The sequence below is a fragment of the Nycticebus coucang genome, chromosome 14 (assembly GCF_027406575.1).
Source record: "Nycticebus coucang isolate mNycCou1 chromosome 14, mNycCou1.pri, whole genome shotgun sequence".
In the NCBI taxonomy this organism is placed as follows: domain Eukaryota; kingdom Metazoa; phylum Chordata; class Mammalia; order Primates; family Lorisidae; genus Nycticebus; species Nycticebus coucang.
In genome coordinates this window covers 70,326,328-70,342,844 of record NC_069793.1, presented here as the reverse complement: position 1 = coordinate 70,342,844, position 16,517 = coordinate 70,326,328, and the positions used below count along the sequence as shown (strand labels likewise).

The window sequence follows — 16,517 nt, the reverse complement described above, 5'->3', positions numbered from 1 at the left end:
AGGTAGAGCAGAAGCAGGGAAAGCTTCTGGGGGCATCTCCGGGGAATGGACTGAAGGACTTTGTCTGTTGATATATTTTTGTAATGTTGGATTATTTAATTGGCCATGTATTACTTTTGTAAAGAGATGGAAACAATGAAGGTCTTTTTTTTTGTTGTTGTTTTCCATTTTAAAGGGATCCTTACAGGATTGCTCTGAAGATAAACGCACCAAGGCCTGAAGCAATACCTAGCACAGAAAACCCTCAAGAAACACTAGCTGAGATTATTGCTGTCGCAGTCCTGGGAACGTTTCTTCCCTTCAATAAACAGGCTACTCAGATGGTAGCCTGCCTGGGGCCCAGGGTGGGACCTGTGGTTATGCAGTGACCACCAGGGGGCACTCACTGCTGCTCTTCCCTCTCTGAGAACAGGACTGGACAGGAAGTGGGGATTACCCAACTCAGTGGCTTCACTAGTTTTGTGTTCATAGACCAGTAAAATATCAATGTAAATTCTGGAAGTTGTCAATTTTTTTATCATGACAAATGGGAACATTCATAACACACACATTAAACCTGCCCACCATCTATATTCCTATAATTTCAAAAGACAAAAGTAATTTTAAATATCAAAAAAATAGGAAGGACAAAATCTCGCAGTAGTTTTTTTTTTTTTTTTTTTGTAGAGACAGAGTCTTGCTTTATGGCCCTTGGTAGAGTGCCGTGGCCTCACACAGCTCACAGCAACCTCCAACTCCTGGGCTTAAGCGATTCTCTTGCCTCAGCCGAGTAGCTGGGACTACAGGCGCCCACCACAATGCCCGGCTATTTTTTGGTTGCAGTTTGGCCGGGGCCAGGTTTGAACCCGTCACCCTCGGTATATGGGGCCGGCGCCTTAGTTTTTTAAATAAAATAAAGTTAGCTTTAGAAACATCCTTACTTTTCCCATCTTGCTACAGATTAGTTGTTACCACCTGCAGCTGACCAGCACTTCACCACAAGGGAGATCAAGGCTGAGGCAGGCAGGGATTAGCTCTGTGAGGTCCCCTGAGGGAGTGGATACCCCAGCCTGCAACTTTTGGTCCAGGGATCCTGGCACTGGCTTCTCCGGAAGTGTCAACTTTATGTGTGGTGGTGAGATGATCAGGAGGCAACTCTTGACCCTGAGACTCACCTCAAGCAGCCCCCTTTTCTTCCTGGAGCGGGTGGGTTTGGGGGTGTGTGGCCACCTCTGAATAACTCAGAGAGTGAAGGGAGACCTCGCTGGAGGGAGGAGCTATGGGAGGCAAAATGACCCTTGGGCAAATCTCTTCCTAACCCTGGACCTCAGTTTGTCCATGAGGAAAATGGGGCCAGCCTTGACCATCCTGCTCTTCTCCCAACCAGCATACACAAGTTCATGGGATCCCTGACTAACCTGTCCTGTGCAGATACAGTTCTCAGAAAAGTCCTAGCCCTTCTCTGAGCCAGCTGAGTTGATTTCCTTTTTTTTTTTTTTGAGACAGAGTCTCACTTTGTTGCCCTTGGTAGAGTGCTGTGGCATCACAGCTCACAGCAACCTCAAACTCTTGGGCTAAAGCGATTTTCTTGCGTCAGCTTCTCAAGTAGCTGGGACTACAAGTGCCTGCCACAATGTCCAGCTATTTTTTTTGTTGCAGTTGTCATTGTTGTTTAGCAGGCCCAGGCCGGGTTCAAACCCACCTGCCTCAGTGTATGTGGCCGGTGCCCTAACCACTGAGCTACAGGTGCTGAGCCCTGAGTTGATTTCTTAAGTGCTCATGGTGACTCCTAGGTCTTCCCATCAACTCCTCAATCCCACAGGGACCTGGGTAAAGGTCTCTCCTGGGCCTAGGTGGAGAGAAGCACCTGTGGGATCCCCAGGCATGCTGCCCATAGTAACCCTGACCATGGGTTACTATGGGGTGAGTGATGGAAGGCGAGCAGCAATGTTGGGATGAAAGCAGAGAATGCATGCTGAGGATGAAATCCAAGCCAGGTTTACCAGGTGCCTACTATGCGCTGCCCCTGGCAAGTCTCTTCCCACTCTAGACTTCAGTTGAACAGTGTGGAACTAGTCTGTGTTACACACTTCTCAGTTTTATTTCCCACAAGTTTATGCAGTCAGTACCACAAGCATGTCTCATTTGGTTGAGCCTGACTTTAGGGCACTTTGAAGATATTGCCTTTTTTTAAAAAGCAAAATGAAGGTTTGTAACAACCCTGTGTCAAGCAAGTCTACCAGCACGGGCACCATTTCTCCAACAGCATGCACTCACTCTGTGTCTCTGCCACATTTTGGCAATTCTAGGCAATATTTCAAACATTTTCATTACTATTATATTCGTTAGGCTGATCCACGTCCAGTGATCTTTGATGTCACTGTTGTAATTATTTTGGGACACTACAAACTGTGCCCATATAGATGATGAACTTAATTGATAAACATTGTGTGTGTTCTTATTGCTTTACAATAGGCTGTTCCCCTGTCTGTCTCCTCAGGCCAACTAATAACTTAACAATGGTTTCTAAGTGTCCAAATAAAAAGAAGAGTCTCACTTCCCTCACTTTAAATAAAAAACTAGAGGATGTGTTACTAAGTTCAATGTAAGCATTCACATTGTATATCGAAGCAGTACCCTGAACCCCATAAATGCATCAATGTACAAAGTTATGATTTAATAAAAAATAATTAATAAAAAAAAACTAGAAATGATTAAGCTTAGTGAAGAAAGTATGTTGAAAGCTGAGATAGACTTGCCCCAAACAGCTAAGTTGTTAATTCGAAGGAAAAACTCTTGAAGGAAATTAAAAGTGCTACTCCAGTGAACATGAATGATAAGAAGGTGAATCAGTCTTATTGCTGATATGGAGGAAGTTTCAGTGGTCTGGATAAAAGATCAAACCAGCCACGATATTACTTTAAACCAAAACCTAATCCAGAGCAAAGCCCTAACTCTCTTCAATTCTATATGAAGGCTGAGAGAGGTGATGAGGCTGTAGAAGAAAAGTTGGAAGCTAGTAGAGCTGGGTTCATAAGGTTTAAGGAAAGAAGCCATCTCCATAACATAACAGTATAAGGTGAAGCAGTGAGTACTGACGGAGAAGCTTCAACAGGTCATCCAGAAGATCCAGCTGAGATCATTCGTGAAGGTGGCTACACTAAACAACAGATTTTTAATTTAGACACAACAGCCTGCTATTGGAAGAAGATGCCATTTAGGCCTTTCATAGCTAGAGAGGAGAAGTCAAGGTGGTCTCACAGCTTCAAAGGAGAGGCTGACTCTCTTGGTAGGGGACAATGCAGCTGGTGACCTGAAGTTGAAGCCAGTGATCATTCACCATTGCAAAAATTCTAGGGTCCTTAAAAATTATGCTAAATCTACTCTGTGTTCTATAAATGGAACAACAAAGCCTGGATGACAGCACATTTGTTGACAATGTAGTTTACTGAATATGTTGAAAACTACTGCTCAGGAAAAAAGATTCCATTCAAAATATTACTGCTCTTTGAAATGCATCTGGTCACTCGCGAGTCTGATGGAGATGAACAAGGAGAAGAGTAATGTTTCCATGCCTGCTAATACAACACCCATTCTGCAGCCCAGGAGTCGAGGAGTAGTTCTGACTTTCAAGTCTTATTATTTAAGGAGTCGTTATTTAAGACAGTGATCACTCTAATGGATACGAGCAAGATCAACTGAAAATCATTGAAAGAATTCGCCATTCTAGGTGCCATTAAGAACACTCATGACTCATGGGAGCAGGTCAAAATATCAACATTAACAGGAATTTGGAAGAAGCTGATTCCAGCCCTCATAAGTGACTTTGAGGGCTTCAAGACTTCAGTAGAAGAAGTAACTGCAGATGTGGTAGAAATAGCAAGAGAACTAGAATTAGCAGCAGAGCCTGAAGATGAGACTGACTTGCTGCAGTCTCATGATAGAACTTCAGTGGTTAAGGAGTTGCCTCTTACAGATGAGCACAGTGTTTTGTAGCATCTTCACTACAAAAGATGAAGATGAAAAGGTGAAGATGCTGTGAACATTGCCAAAAGAATGTTTAGAATATTACATAATCGTAGTGGGCAAAACAGTTGTCAAGGTTTGAGAAGACTGACTCCAGTTTCTGAAAGAAGTTCTACAATGGGCAAAATGCTACCAAACGGTATCTCATGCTACAGAAAAATCTGTCGAAAAAAGGAAGAGTCCACTGATGTGGCCAACTTTATTGTTGCCCTATTTTAAGAAATTGCTATGGCCATTGTAACCCCCAGCACCCATGGTCCTGATTAGTCAAGCATCCCTCAACATTGAGGCTAGAATCTCCAGCATGACGTGCGGAAGTCTCAGGTGACTGCATTTTTAAGCAATAAAGTAGTCTCTGCTAGGATGACAGAGGAAATCCTCAGCCACCACAAAAACAAAGGCTATCCGGGCTTTCCAGAGGTCCCCCTCCCAGTGGCCATCCCTGCACCCCTGACACCAGACACTGACCGGAGCGCTGGCCGCAGGATCCCGTTGCCAATGATGAAGTGCAGCTTTTCCAGGTTGGAGGTAGGCCGGTCCTCCAGCATGCTGTTGCCCTGCACTGTGGACTCCCCATCGTGCAGCCTCTTGGTCACCTGGGCCAGTGGGAATGGAAAGGCTGACCAGGGCAGGTAAAGTTGGGGCATTGTCTCTGCTAGCCAGGGTACCAGCACCTGAGTCTGCCCACTCCTCAGAGAGCAGAACCCAGGAATGGCCAGAGAGCTGGGCACCTGCTGCTCGCCCTCACCCCTCTCACTCCCCGGCCATGTGCAGATAACTGGTCACACAGCCTGGAAGCGCAGGATGGTGCCACCCACTTCTGGGGCTCAGGCACCCTTCCCCAAGGGGGTCCTCTCTGCCATGATAGGGACCTGCTCCTCTGATTCCAAACAGGAGCACTATTCTGAGTTGTGCTCCCCATACAACTCAGCACCCAGAATATACCACAGGTTCTAATCACCAACCACCATCACCCTATCGCTGACAGCCTTGGCCTTGATGTGACCAACCTGAGATCGAGTCTTACTAGATGCTTCTCCTCTCTGGCTCCACATAGTCCACAGTGCCAGCCCCCCACTCTGCCCAGAAGACGCAGAGTGAGAGGTGAGTGACAGGAGTGGACACTGCAGACAGGGAGGCCATGGAAGGTCCTCGTGCCTACTGAATACCCTCAGCTGCCATCTCCACCCTCTTCCCAGGACCATGGGGTGGGCATTTTCTTCCTTGGCCCCTCTGATACTGAATGGCAGATCTGGGGTTCAAATCTAAAGCCACATGCTATAAGACTGGGTTCGCACCTCAGATGGGGACAGGACAAGGGCAGAGATCAAGCAGAACCCCTGGTTCTGCAGCTGAGGGGTCAGGGGAAGCCTCCTAGAAGACAAGACCCCTGGAAGCATGTGTCCTCCCTCATGCCATGCCCTGGACTGAGCCTCCAAGCTCTCAGTTCCCTCCTCTGGGAAGTCCTTCCTGACCTCATCCTGAGGTCATCACCCTCGGTACCTGCTCTCTATCCTGCTCCAAGCCAGCCAGGACCCCTGAGGACAGGCAGCATCTTACTCCTGCTCCTGCTCCCAGGGGTCCCAAGGCCAGCCTGGGCCACCTAAGGCAGCCACCTGTGGGCTGCCAGAACCCAGGGCCCACGCTCACCTCCTCTGTGAGCTTGGACTTCTTCTTGAGGGTCAGGTGCACCAGCTTATGCCTCACACTGCTCTTCTTCTGCCCCTCAGGGAGCTGGGCCTGCAGGACCAACAGGAGACAGCTGGCCAAAGGGTGACAACAAGACTTCTGGAAAGAGGGGCAGAGCCTGGAGGCCAGCGCACCTCCATGTGAATGCTTAAGGGGTACCCCGTACACCCCCTCCATCACACCAGCCAACTTGCAGACCCAGAAAGGCCTGGTGATCTGCCCAGGCCCTCCCAACAGGCTAGTATGGGAGCTGGTGCTGATCACAAAGCCCTGTCTACTCTGCCACATAGCCCCCTCAGTTGTGGTCAGTACTTTACAATTTACAAAGACCTCATGCATTTGTAGACACAAGTCGATGAAGGAAGGCAAAAGACAATGAGGCAGAGTCGGATCACAAGACACTCTTTCTACAGAGGATCTGCAGCCGGGGATGCAAGACCCCTCCACTCCCCCTGCCTGGAGGGGTGTCAGCTGAAGGCACCCAGACCATACCTCGCCCTCACCCTGCAGGGCCTGCAGCTCCCGCTTGTACGTCTTCTTGCCCAGAGTCTCATAAATCTTGGTCATCACTGGGATCTTCTCGCTGCCATCACTCATGGCTGTATGGTACTTGGGCTCGGGGAGGTCCCCCATAAACCGGAGGATGGTGATCCAGACCGCCAGGGCTGCCTGAGGGGACAGTGCACATGGCAGAAGGGCAGAGCAGAGGACATTACTGAGCCATCAGAATAATCTGGTAGTTTGTGGAGAGGCTGGAACAATACCCTTCTGCATGGTCTAATCCGGGCTGGGCACTGACTGAGACACAATGGTCAGATATGCTCCCCACCCACCAGGGACCCACCACCCTGGTGGAGAGTACAGCCCCAGCCCCAGCCTCTCCCTGCAATGACCAAGTGGCAGGCAGGCCTCACCAGCTGGTCACCCTCATCGTCATGGTAGAGCAGTGGCTGTTTAAGTGGCCGCCGGTTGTAGGAATGCGTGGTTGTGCCCTGGAAGTAGGTGGCAGCGAACTTGGCGAATTTGTACTCAGAGAGGTCCTCCTCATCCTCATCAGGCAGGGGCAGGGCTGCATCCAGGTCCTCTTCCATCATCTCCTTCCGCCCATGCTCCAGGTCCTGGAGGAGATAAGAGGGGTTCCCTGCCATGGAGCTGGACTGTTGTCCCTCACCCTGCCCCTTGCAGGGCCAGTTCCCATCCCCCTCAGAGCACAGGGACTCTGTTTGTCCTGCCCACTACCCTACCATGTAGGTCCTCAGTGGGTGAACAGATAAAAGCTTGAGAATGGCCCTGGAGAGGGGCAGTGCCCAAGGTCACAGGGCAAACTGGTAACTAGACAGGCCTTGGGACCTACAGTCCCTAGCCCATCCAGCTCATCCTTGGCCCCCTCTGCTCAGAGGCGCTGGGTGGGCTTTAACACCAAGGAGCACAAGAGAAGGGAGGGCCAACACAGAGCGGGCACCTGGGGGGCCTCTGAAGCCCCTGTCTCTAGCCTGGTACCTCAAAGCCACTAGGAGCCTGGCCCTCCTGGCCTGGCAGGCCGCCTGAAGTCCCCAGGAAGCCAAACATCTTGTCCACCATGTCTGAGTGGTTGACAGGCTCCTGGCGGGCCCTTTCCATCTGCTCCAGGAGCTCCTTCTTCCGCCGAGCTGCCTCCTTCTCCTTCAGCTCCCGCTCAGCATCCTCCCGTGCCAGCTGGGCCAGGCGCTCCTGGCAGGTAGGAGTGACACAAAAGACATGGTGTCAGCACCAGTGCCACAGCCTCAGGGAATAAGCTCTTTGCAGCTCCTGGGAAAGCCCCTGCAGCAGCCAGCACCTCAGGCCCAGCCTCCTGACGCCCTCCCAGAGGAGCAGAACTTCTGATTTCCCACCTGGGGCCATGCTCGGCCCAGCCCTCATAATCCGAGGCGGACAGATGCCCAGCACTCAGGCCACAGAGGCCTTTCCACAAGCCCAGACAGGAAACTTGGCTGGCCTTCAGGGCTCAGCTGCATACTGCCTCCTCCCGGCAGCCTGCTCAATGCCATCCCCAGCTGGACGCCAACCCAGAGGCCCCATAGTCATCAGGTAGAGGTTTTGGACCAGAGTTGCCTAATGGGAATGTAATGCAAGCCACGTGTGCAATAGCCACATTTTAAAAAGTAAAGACGTAGATAGAATTAATCTTAATAATACATTTTATTTATCTCAGTATTTCCCAAATATTATCTTAACATGTAATCAATATTGTAAAAATACTACTGAAATTTTTTAAATTCTTCTTTTCCCCCCTACTAAGTCTTCAAAATCTAGTGTATATTTCACACTTACAGCATGTCACTTGGACAGGCTACATTCAAGTGCTCAGTAGGCCACTGTGGCTGGAAGCTCCCAAATTGGGGTGTCACCTAGCTTGGGCTTTTACCTAGGTATTATCTCCCAGTTAGAAGGCCCTGCTGAGGGCACGGGCTCTTCGTCTGAAGCCACAGCGCCCGTTCTTTTGCCTTGTGCAGGACCAGGCTCCGAGGGAGAGCTCAGGCAGCATTTGCAGGACGGGCTAGTGAGGGCCACTTTCTAAAGGATGGAAGGAAGGCTGCAGGGCTGAGCACCAGTGAGAGTGGACGACCAAGCCAGTGGGCACCTACGCTCACCTGATGCTTGCGTTCAGCCTCCTCCTTGGCCTTCTTGGCACTCATCTCCTTCCGGAGCTTCTCTTCCTCTGCCAAACGCATTTTCTCAGCCTCAAGTCGCCGCAGGTACTGAGGGAAGGACAGCAGGTGGGCACAGAAGTATGTGTCCCCGCCAGCTCCACAGAACTCTGAGTTCTGGGGCTAAAGCAACTTTGCCAAATCATTCTGAGACACCTGAGAAACTCTCCTGCTCTGACAGTGAAGTGGAGGCATCATTGATGCCAAAGCCCAGCCAGGTTTGCCCGGGGTTCCCCAAAGACTCTAAGAGTAACCCAGGCCCCCAGCCCTGTACTTGCCTGGGAAGATGGAAATGAGGGGTCTAGCTCCAGCTTCATGCATTCCTCAAAGTGGGCCTCACCCTGGTTCCTACAGGCCACTGTTTCCTGGCCAATGGCTGGGGGAGACCCACAGACACTACCCTCCTCCCACCCCTGAGGTCGGAGCCACCTGCTGTGACTCGGGCCCCTCACCTCGGCTCTGAGGCGCCTGTGCAACCTGCGGGCAATCATGCCCCTGGTGTAGGCCTGCACGGTGAGCACAGCCCAGAGGCGGTGGCGGAAGGCCTTGCGCACCAGGTAGGCACGGCAGCGGGCCTGGAACTTGATGATGTGCCTGCGGGCCAGGCGGTACTGCAGGTACAGCTTCCGGGAGCGGTGCAGAGCCTGCAGCCGCAGGAAGCCCAGACGCATCTGCAAGGACAGCACCAGAGTCAGAGCCACTGCCCCACTCCAGACCAGCCCTGCCTGCAGGAGCTTCCACTGCACCAGCCTCCACTTTCAGAATGGCATCTCCAGAGACACGGCTTGGGCTTCACCCAGAAGAGCCCCCACACCCTGCCCCCACCCCCATCCTTACAAAGCTCTGTCTCCTTTCAGGGAAAAGGTTTTTAGCAGGTGCCCTTGACTTTCCCTGAGTTGAGGTCCCTCTTAGGAGCTCCCATCCTCTGACCAGAGCTGCAATTAACCAGTCTCCAGCTATTCTGCCTCTCCAGCCGTAGATCCAGGCCGCAGCCTAGTTGCTCTGCAGGAGTCCATAGGACCCAGCCCTCTTAGGGGCCCCTGGGGTTCTAATAACCCCAGTGTGCTCACAACCCACCAGAACACTCACTCCAGGAGAGCAACAAACATTGTTGGCCAGGTGGGAGAAGCCAGGAGAACCTGGACTTTGGGCTGGAGGAATGGCAGAGGCAGCTGGGGCAATGGCAGGAGGCCAACCAGGCCAGGCTGTGCTGCCCTGGTGCAGGCAAGTCCTGCTGCCATGGCAACAAGGCTGGGTTCAAAGGCCCAGTGGGGCAATGCACAGCCCCTGTGGAAGGCTCACCAGCTCATAGTTCTTCCTGCAGTTGTGGCCCCTCCAGTGCCTCTGGATCAGCGTGGCAGCATTCTTCAGCTTCAGGAAGTTGGACCTGAAACAGCAGCAGTGACACAAGTGAGTCTCAGAGCAGGGGAATGGTGTCCAGAGGTAGCCAGGGTATAGGGGGTTTGGAATCAGGAGAGCACACTCTTAGAGTCCCAGCTCTGTGACCTTGGACAAGGCATATAACCTCTGTGCCTCAGCTGCCTTGACTTCACAAAATGGGTAGAATAATACCTGCCCCCCTTGCCTCATAGGCTTGTCTTATGAGCCATTAAGACAGGCATTCAAAAGGTATTTGCTGAGTGAATAAATGCATGAACAAACAAGTAAATGGAACAATATAAAAGATTAAAAGCTTTTAGCAGCCTAACTTCCTCACTTTATAGACAAAGAAACTGAGACTTGATGAGGTTGGACTGGAGCCTCTTCTGACTGACCCTGAGTTAGCCAAGTGCTGTTTCCCCTGCACACAGTAGGCTGCTTCAATAGAATAGTCATCTCCAACCTCATGGAGGACAGAGAGGAGTCTGCTGGATACAGAAATAAAGGAGGAGAGAAAGATGGACGTGTCATTGTGTAGGTGAGCTAGTGGCCAATGCCTGGGTGCTCATATAAACCAATAATCAACTGTGAGGGTGGGTGGAAGGGTGAATGGATACAGAAGTAGGTGGATGGATGGATGGATGGATGGATGGATGGATGGATGGATGGATGGATGGATGGATAGGTGGGTGGGTGGATGGATAGGTGGGTGGGTGGTTAGATGGGTGAACAGGTGGATGGACAGACAAGTGGACAAGTGGGTAGGTGAGTGGACAGACAAATGGATGAGTTGATGGAGGGACTAGGGAGGGTTTATCATATGAACTTCAGAAGGGGCATGCTGTGGGATTTTTGTGGAGCCTGAACCACTCTGGATTCATTCCTTCACATTTGCAAATTGCCACAGGTATACATATGTCCCTTACACAGAATATGAGACATGCTCAGTAATTTATAAAACCTCAGATTTCCTCTTTTGGAAATTTCCTGTCCGTGGGTGTATCTCGTGTAGCCGCATGTGTGCATGTAGGTGAGTAGACTGTATTATTTGAGTTCCCTGATGATGGGTCTGTGTAAATCATGACTTACAGCCTTCCACATTCACGTGCTCATGTGCGCATGCTATGCACGTGTGCCTGTTCCCATGCGTGCACACAGGGGTGCGTGGTTTACTCCTAGTGTTTGCACGGGTGGGGCAAAGGCAAGCCAAGCACACACATTCCCTGGGAGGAGCTGGTTGGAACATGTACCTGTCTTTGAACCCCCGGATGACCTTCTGGAGGAGAATGACTCGGTCGGTGATGGCTTTGTCCCGCTCCACCTCTAGCAGCATGTCGTGGTGGTCCTGGAAGGTAGAGATGCTGACCTGAGCCCCCACTGTTGTCTCCACCGGTGCTGCCAGCTCAGTCCCAGGTGAGGGTCTCTTCCATCACTCAGAGACTAAGCCTAGGGTTTGGTTGGGGACTGTAGGCTCCAGCCTACTCCAGCCTTATGGGAAGCCTCCAACAGCCATCAGTATAGACAGGGGTTGTGGCTGTTTCCTAGATGCCCATGCATGGCAGATGGGGCAGGAGAAGCCTAATCTCACTGGCGGGGTCAGAGGGCCCAGTAGGCACACGTACTGGCTTCATCCCTGCCACTGTTCTGCCTAAGTCTGTCACATTGGCCCCTGATCTGGGCCAGGCCACTGTCATTTCTTCTCAGAGTCTTGGCAGCAGCCTCCTAACCAGGGGTCTAGTCTCCTGTCCTCCATTAGCTGCCCATTCTGCCCTCCTTCATAAGCAGCTAGAGCAGTGGTTCTCAGCCTTCCTAATGCCATGGCCCTTTAATACAGTTCCTGTGGGTTGCGACCCACAGGTTGAGAACCGCTGAGCTAGAGGGACCCTCCTGAACACAAATCAGACATGACCCTACAGTGACACCCATGGTTTCCTGGGTCAAACTCAGGCTCCTCACCTTGGCACTCAAGGCCTTCTTGTGAACCAGGCCCTGCCAACTTTTCCAGCCCTCTCTCCTCATCTCAAGCTCCCACTCAAGTTGAACAAAGCTTCTCTGATTCATTCAATACACGTGAATCGAATGTCTCCACATGCCAGCCCTGAGCTAGGTGCTGGGGCCACAGTGAACCAAGGAGACATGGCTATGATCTTGGGGAGGGTAGATGCTCATAGGAGCCACATCCATCAGATAGGCACAGATGCACAGGACAGAGGCTCTGCCAAGGCTTTCTGAATAAATGAGTGAATGAATGAATGAATATGAACTGTATGTTTGGCCTCTGCCTCTCAAAGTCATGGCTATTTCTAATTTTTTTTTTGCAGTTTTTGGCCGGGGCTGGGTTTGAACCCACCACCTCTGGCATATGGGGCCGGCGCCCTAGTCCTTTGAGCCACAGGCACTGCCCAGTCATGGCTATTTCTGAGGAGCCCAGAGGGGTGAGAAAGGGGACGATGACCCACTTCCAAGTTCTCTGGCACTAGATGCCACTGTGGTTCAGCCTTCCCTTCTTTGGCCAGACAGTGGGCATGAGTCTGGGAGCCCTGCTCTCTGTTTCCCAGATGCCCAAATCAGGGCACTCACTTTTCTATAAGCCTGTGAAATGGACACAATTCTTCCCACCTCACAGGGCTGCTGTGAGGTCTAAATAAATTCATGTATTAAATGCGCCCCACCCCCCCATCCCAGGTCCTGGCATACAGACTGTGATTTCTGGCCAGAGGCTATGGGACACATAGGCAGGTGACATCCAACATCTTGCCCAGGGAGAAATGAGGGATCAGGGAGAGAAGGGGGCTTGCCTAGAGCCCCTGCACCACAGAGGAATTAGATTAGGCCCTAGGCGCCCAGGTCAGTACTGGTTCCTCCCTTGTCTTCCCTCCAACAGCTGTTGGGGAGCTACAGGCCCCACCCCCCACAGCAGAGGAAGGCTCTATTGCCCAGGACAGCCAGAAACCTTGGGGGTGGAAATGGAAATGGGGAAGCTGGTGCTGGGAGCCCTGCAGCAGCTGCCTGCTGCCCCCTCCTGCAATATCTATAATGCCACACCCCCATGGCCCTGCCTCCTGCTTCTCTCCCCCAGTAGCCCAGGCAGCTCCAGCTACTGAACTGGGGGCAGCAGCAGCAGGTCTCAGCCCTATAGAGCTGAGTGATGGGCCCCAGCAGGCAGGAAACCACAGAGGGAACTCAAAGATACACTTAAGAACGCTACGCACAGGCATACTCTAATTTACAGATGGAAAAATGAGGGTCAGAAAGGAATAGCAACACACTCAACATCCTTGGGCAAACAACCACAGGGTCAAGATTTGAATCCCTGCCCCTCTGCTGTAGGCCTGACAGACAGCCCACCTCTGGCCTGTGGTTTCTAACCCGTGCTCTGTGCTCTGACTCCACTCCCAGGCCATAGGTGATCTCAGATACCTGGTTCTCCTCTCCTGCCAGGAGGCCATATCCTCCAAGGCCCTTCCGGTCACACATAGCTGGGTAGAAAGGAGCTCAGAGGCCTGGCACTGCCTTCCCCTGTCTGCTGCCACAACTCCCTCTGTAGCCACTCTTGAGGGCCCTGCCCCACCGTAATGGGAGCTCACATGCCCCCAAGGCAGCCGAGGGATGCAGACTGTGCTCACCTTCAGAAAGATCTTGGTTCTGCCAATCTGCCAGTCATCATGGGTGCCTAGCACAGTCTCAGCAATGCGCTGGCACGTCCCTCGAAGATCGCCCTGGGATGGGGGACACCATGGAATGGGCATCTTTGCCAGCAGGAAGGTCCCAGAGTGTCCCTCTAGAGGCTGGGAGGGACAGCCCCAGTTTAACACCTCTTCGCCATGTGGCCCCAGCTGGGTCCTGCCTGAGTCTCTGGACCTGTTTCTCCTTGGCTCGGGCAGGTGTCATGACTGCAAACCCCGTTCCCAAAACTGTCAGTCAGAGCCCACTTGGCAGCCCTGGTCTCACTCATCGCACCACCCGGCGTGAAGTCCCTGCCAGGTGAGGGTGGCAATCCCTGTCCTCTAATGTGTTCCACTGCCTGCCCCTCAATCTTTCATGACATCTGCTCAGCCCACTGTCCTGATGAGAAAACTGGGCCCTTGCCCAGCCAAAGCTGAGTCCCTACCCTCCACATGAACACCCAGCCCTATACCTGCTTGTAGGCTGGCTTCACCCCAGGCAGCAGCACACGGTACCGCTCCACAAACTCCACGAAGCTGTAGCGGATGGGGTAGCCGGCTCGGCGGATTCGGATGGTCTCCATCATCCCTGAGTACCGCAGCTGGCGCACACACAGGTGCCGGTCGAACAGCTGAAGGGCACAGAGCTGAGAGCCTCAGGACAGAGGCTCCTACTGGGAGGCAGTGCCCTGTGCATTTGACCAGCCCAGACACAGGCCCAGAGAGGCCAAGGTCACGTAGTACACGAGGGGCATGGCTGGGACAGGCACTCGGACTTGCAGTTCAGATCACTCAGCATGATGTGAGGACCCTCACCATGGTACAGCTGGGCACTTTGGGAGCACAGAGGAGACAGGGGTTAATTCCCTGTGGGACAACAGAGAGGGCTTCTTGGAGGAGGCATCTTTGCCCTGACCCCTAACAAGAGGGAAAGAATCCCAAGGTTGGAGAGCTGAGCATGTGCAAAGGTGTGAAGTCAGAAAGCATGGGACCTGCCGGGGATTCAAGGGAACTGAAGGGCTAGTCCAGGCTGCAGTGACGGCTGTGCAGGTGGTGGGTGTTTTGCACCGCCCCAGGGAACGTCCTTCATGTATGTTGCAGTTTCGTCATAGATTCGTAGCTATTCAGACAACTTTCTGGCTGCCTTAAGAAAGGGGCATGTTTTTCTAATCTGCGTCAAGTTGGTATCTTGTGCCGGCCGCAGGGCAGAGCCAGCACCCAGGGGTCATGACAGAGAGAAAGAGGTGCTGGGAGGGAGGGAGGAGGCCTCACACTGTGGGTGATGGAAACCTGAGAGGGTTTGGAACAGGGACAATCTCGGTCAGGTTTGCGTTTGAGAATGATGTCACTGCAGTGTGTGCAGATAGAAGGGGCAAGGTAGGAGGCAGGGGAAGTGAGAGACTCTGGAGGAAGCCACTGCCAAGGTCCAGTCCAAAGAAGCTGAGGTGAAGGCTGAGAGAAGGGTCCCAGAGCCAGGGTAGATGGTGCCCAACTGCCCTCACTTCAGTCTCCCTGGACTCCCTGCACCAGGGGGAGAGCTCACTGGAGCCCTTTTCTACCTTCAGGTCCCTACAGACCTGAGTCCTACAGGGGACAGGCTTCATCCACTCTGGGGAATGTTTTCCAGGCAGGGGACAGTGGGTGGGGACAGTGCTTGTGGACTGTCAGCTTCTGCAGTCTGTTTCCTCTTCCTTAGGCCACTTTCCCTGGCCTTTCTTCCCTCCCCAGACCCTGTGGCCCCAGCTTCCTCCTGGGCCTCCTCTCAGGCCTCTGCGTAAACAACCCCCCAAGAGGCTGTGCTGTGGAAGAAGGCTCAACATGGGGCAAGCAATACCCTGCACCCCCTAACTTCCCTGAGCCCCTAGTTTCATCCTGAACCCAGGGCCAACTTCCTCACTGGCTGTTTGTGAGGGGTGAGTCAGGCTGTGGACAATCCTGCCTGCCCCAGGCACACAGAAAAGGCCTAACAAGTGTTATTTACAAGAGTCAGAAATGAGGACATTCCCAACCTTTCAGGGTGGGGGGAGGCTTCCGGGGGGTGGGGTAGGGTGGCAGTTGATCTGGGCTGAAGGAAAGGGGGGTTTTCAAAGGCTCAGTTTCCTAGTGAGCACTTACTAGGTGCCAGGCAGCCTGCACACATTATTGCATGGAATAGACCCAGGGGTGAGCGGTCCCATGTCCATCTATGAGGAAACTGAGGCATAAGAGAAGTAAGAGACTTGTCTTCAGTCTCCCAGTTTGTAAGTGGTAGAGGGGTTTGAATCCATGAGCCACCACAGAGTCTGGGCTCTTTCCAGTGTATCTGCTGCCTCTGGTAAATCAAGACCTTGTCTTGTAAGACCTCAGGTGCCCCACCATTCCCCCAAAAAGGACAGTCTCACAACATCCACCCCACCCTATCCCACTTTGACCAGCCCTTCCGTTGCCCCCAGCCTGGCCAGGGCCACTCACCATGGGCTTCTTGAATTCATTGGGCTTGATGCAGCGCACGAAGAAGGGCTGGCAGGCCCCCAGTGTGCGCATCAACAGCTCCAGCGACCGCTTGAACTGGCTGCTGAGTGTGGGAGAGCGCTTCCTGGTCTCGGCGCCCTGTGGGGACAGACAGTGGTGGGAGGGGCTGCGCCGCCTGCCCCGGAGGGAAACAGGAGGGGAGGTCAATAGGGCCAGGGCCTGAGCCACTGGAAGGGTGTTCAGGTTCTCCTGCAACTCCTCTGGTCTGGGCTGGAGATTAGACCCCAGACCTTGGTCACTTAGGGACACTTTGGTGTTCCAAAGTGACGAGGGTTAGACAAATCTAAATTCAAACCCTGGCCCACCACTACCTAGCCGTGTGAACTTGGGCAGGTCCTTAAATGGTGCTGAGGCTCAGTTTCCTAAGTGAGAAAAATGGCAGAATGCCATCTGTCCACCTGCAGGGTTGTTATGAGGGTTGGAGGTCAGGGCACATTTCTGTATACACCTGCCTGCCTTCTGGGAACCTGTGGTGAAGAGGGAGGAAGAGGGGGTGAGGAGCTACCTGTGACCTCTCCCCTCTGTGCAGGATTATCAGGGCAGCAGCAGGGCGGGGGTGAGGCAGGGTAGACCTGGATAA

At 52.6% G+C, this 16,517-nt stretch overlaps 1 protein-coding gene and 1 long non-coding RNA gene across 3 annotated transcripts in view; one reads left to right on the top strand and one right to left on the bottom strand.

The window, feature by feature from the left end:
* The window catches only part of MYO7A (myosin VIIA), a 71,807-nt gene that overhangs the window by 23,029 nt on the left and 32,261 nt on the right, over positions 1-16,517 (bottom strand). Inside the window, exons 15-26 of the mRNA XM_053561766.1 lie at positions 15,878-16,015; positions 13,900-14,058; positions 13,388-13,480; positions 11,012-11,106; positions 9,684-9,768; positions 8,834-9,052; positions 8,325-8,432; positions 7,195-7,404; positions 6,609-6,812; positions 6,187-6,363; positions 5,656-5,745; positions 4,474-4,601 (exon numbers count right to left, since the gene is read on the bottom strand). Coding sequence (XP_053417741.1) covers positions 4,474-4,601; positions 5,656-5,745; positions 6,187-6,363; positions 6,609-6,812; positions 7,195-7,404; positions 8,325-8,432; positions 8,834-9,052; positions 9,684-9,768; positions 11,012-11,106; positions 13,388-13,480; positions 13,900-14,058; positions 15,878-16,015 — 1,706 coding nt within the window. The remainder of the gene's footprint in view (positions 1-4,473; positions 4,602-5,655; positions 5,746-6,186; positions 6,364-6,608; positions 6,813-7,194; positions 7,405-8,324; positions 8,433-8,833; positions 9,053-9,683; positions 9,769-11,011; positions 11,107-13,387; positions 13,481-13,899; positions 14,059-15,877; positions 16,016-16,517) is intronic.
* Positions 9,667-11,174, top strand: LOC128565364 (uncharacterized). Of its 2 annotated transcripts, none has more exons than XR_008374249.1 (3): positions 9,667-9,791; positions 10,106-10,299; positions 11,089-11,174. It is a non-coding gene; the product is annotated as an uncharacterized LOC128565364 (long non-coding RNA). The 2 variants fall into 2 exon arrangements; XR_008374250.1 differs by lacking the exon at positions 11,089-11,174 and adding an exon at positions 10,669-10,791.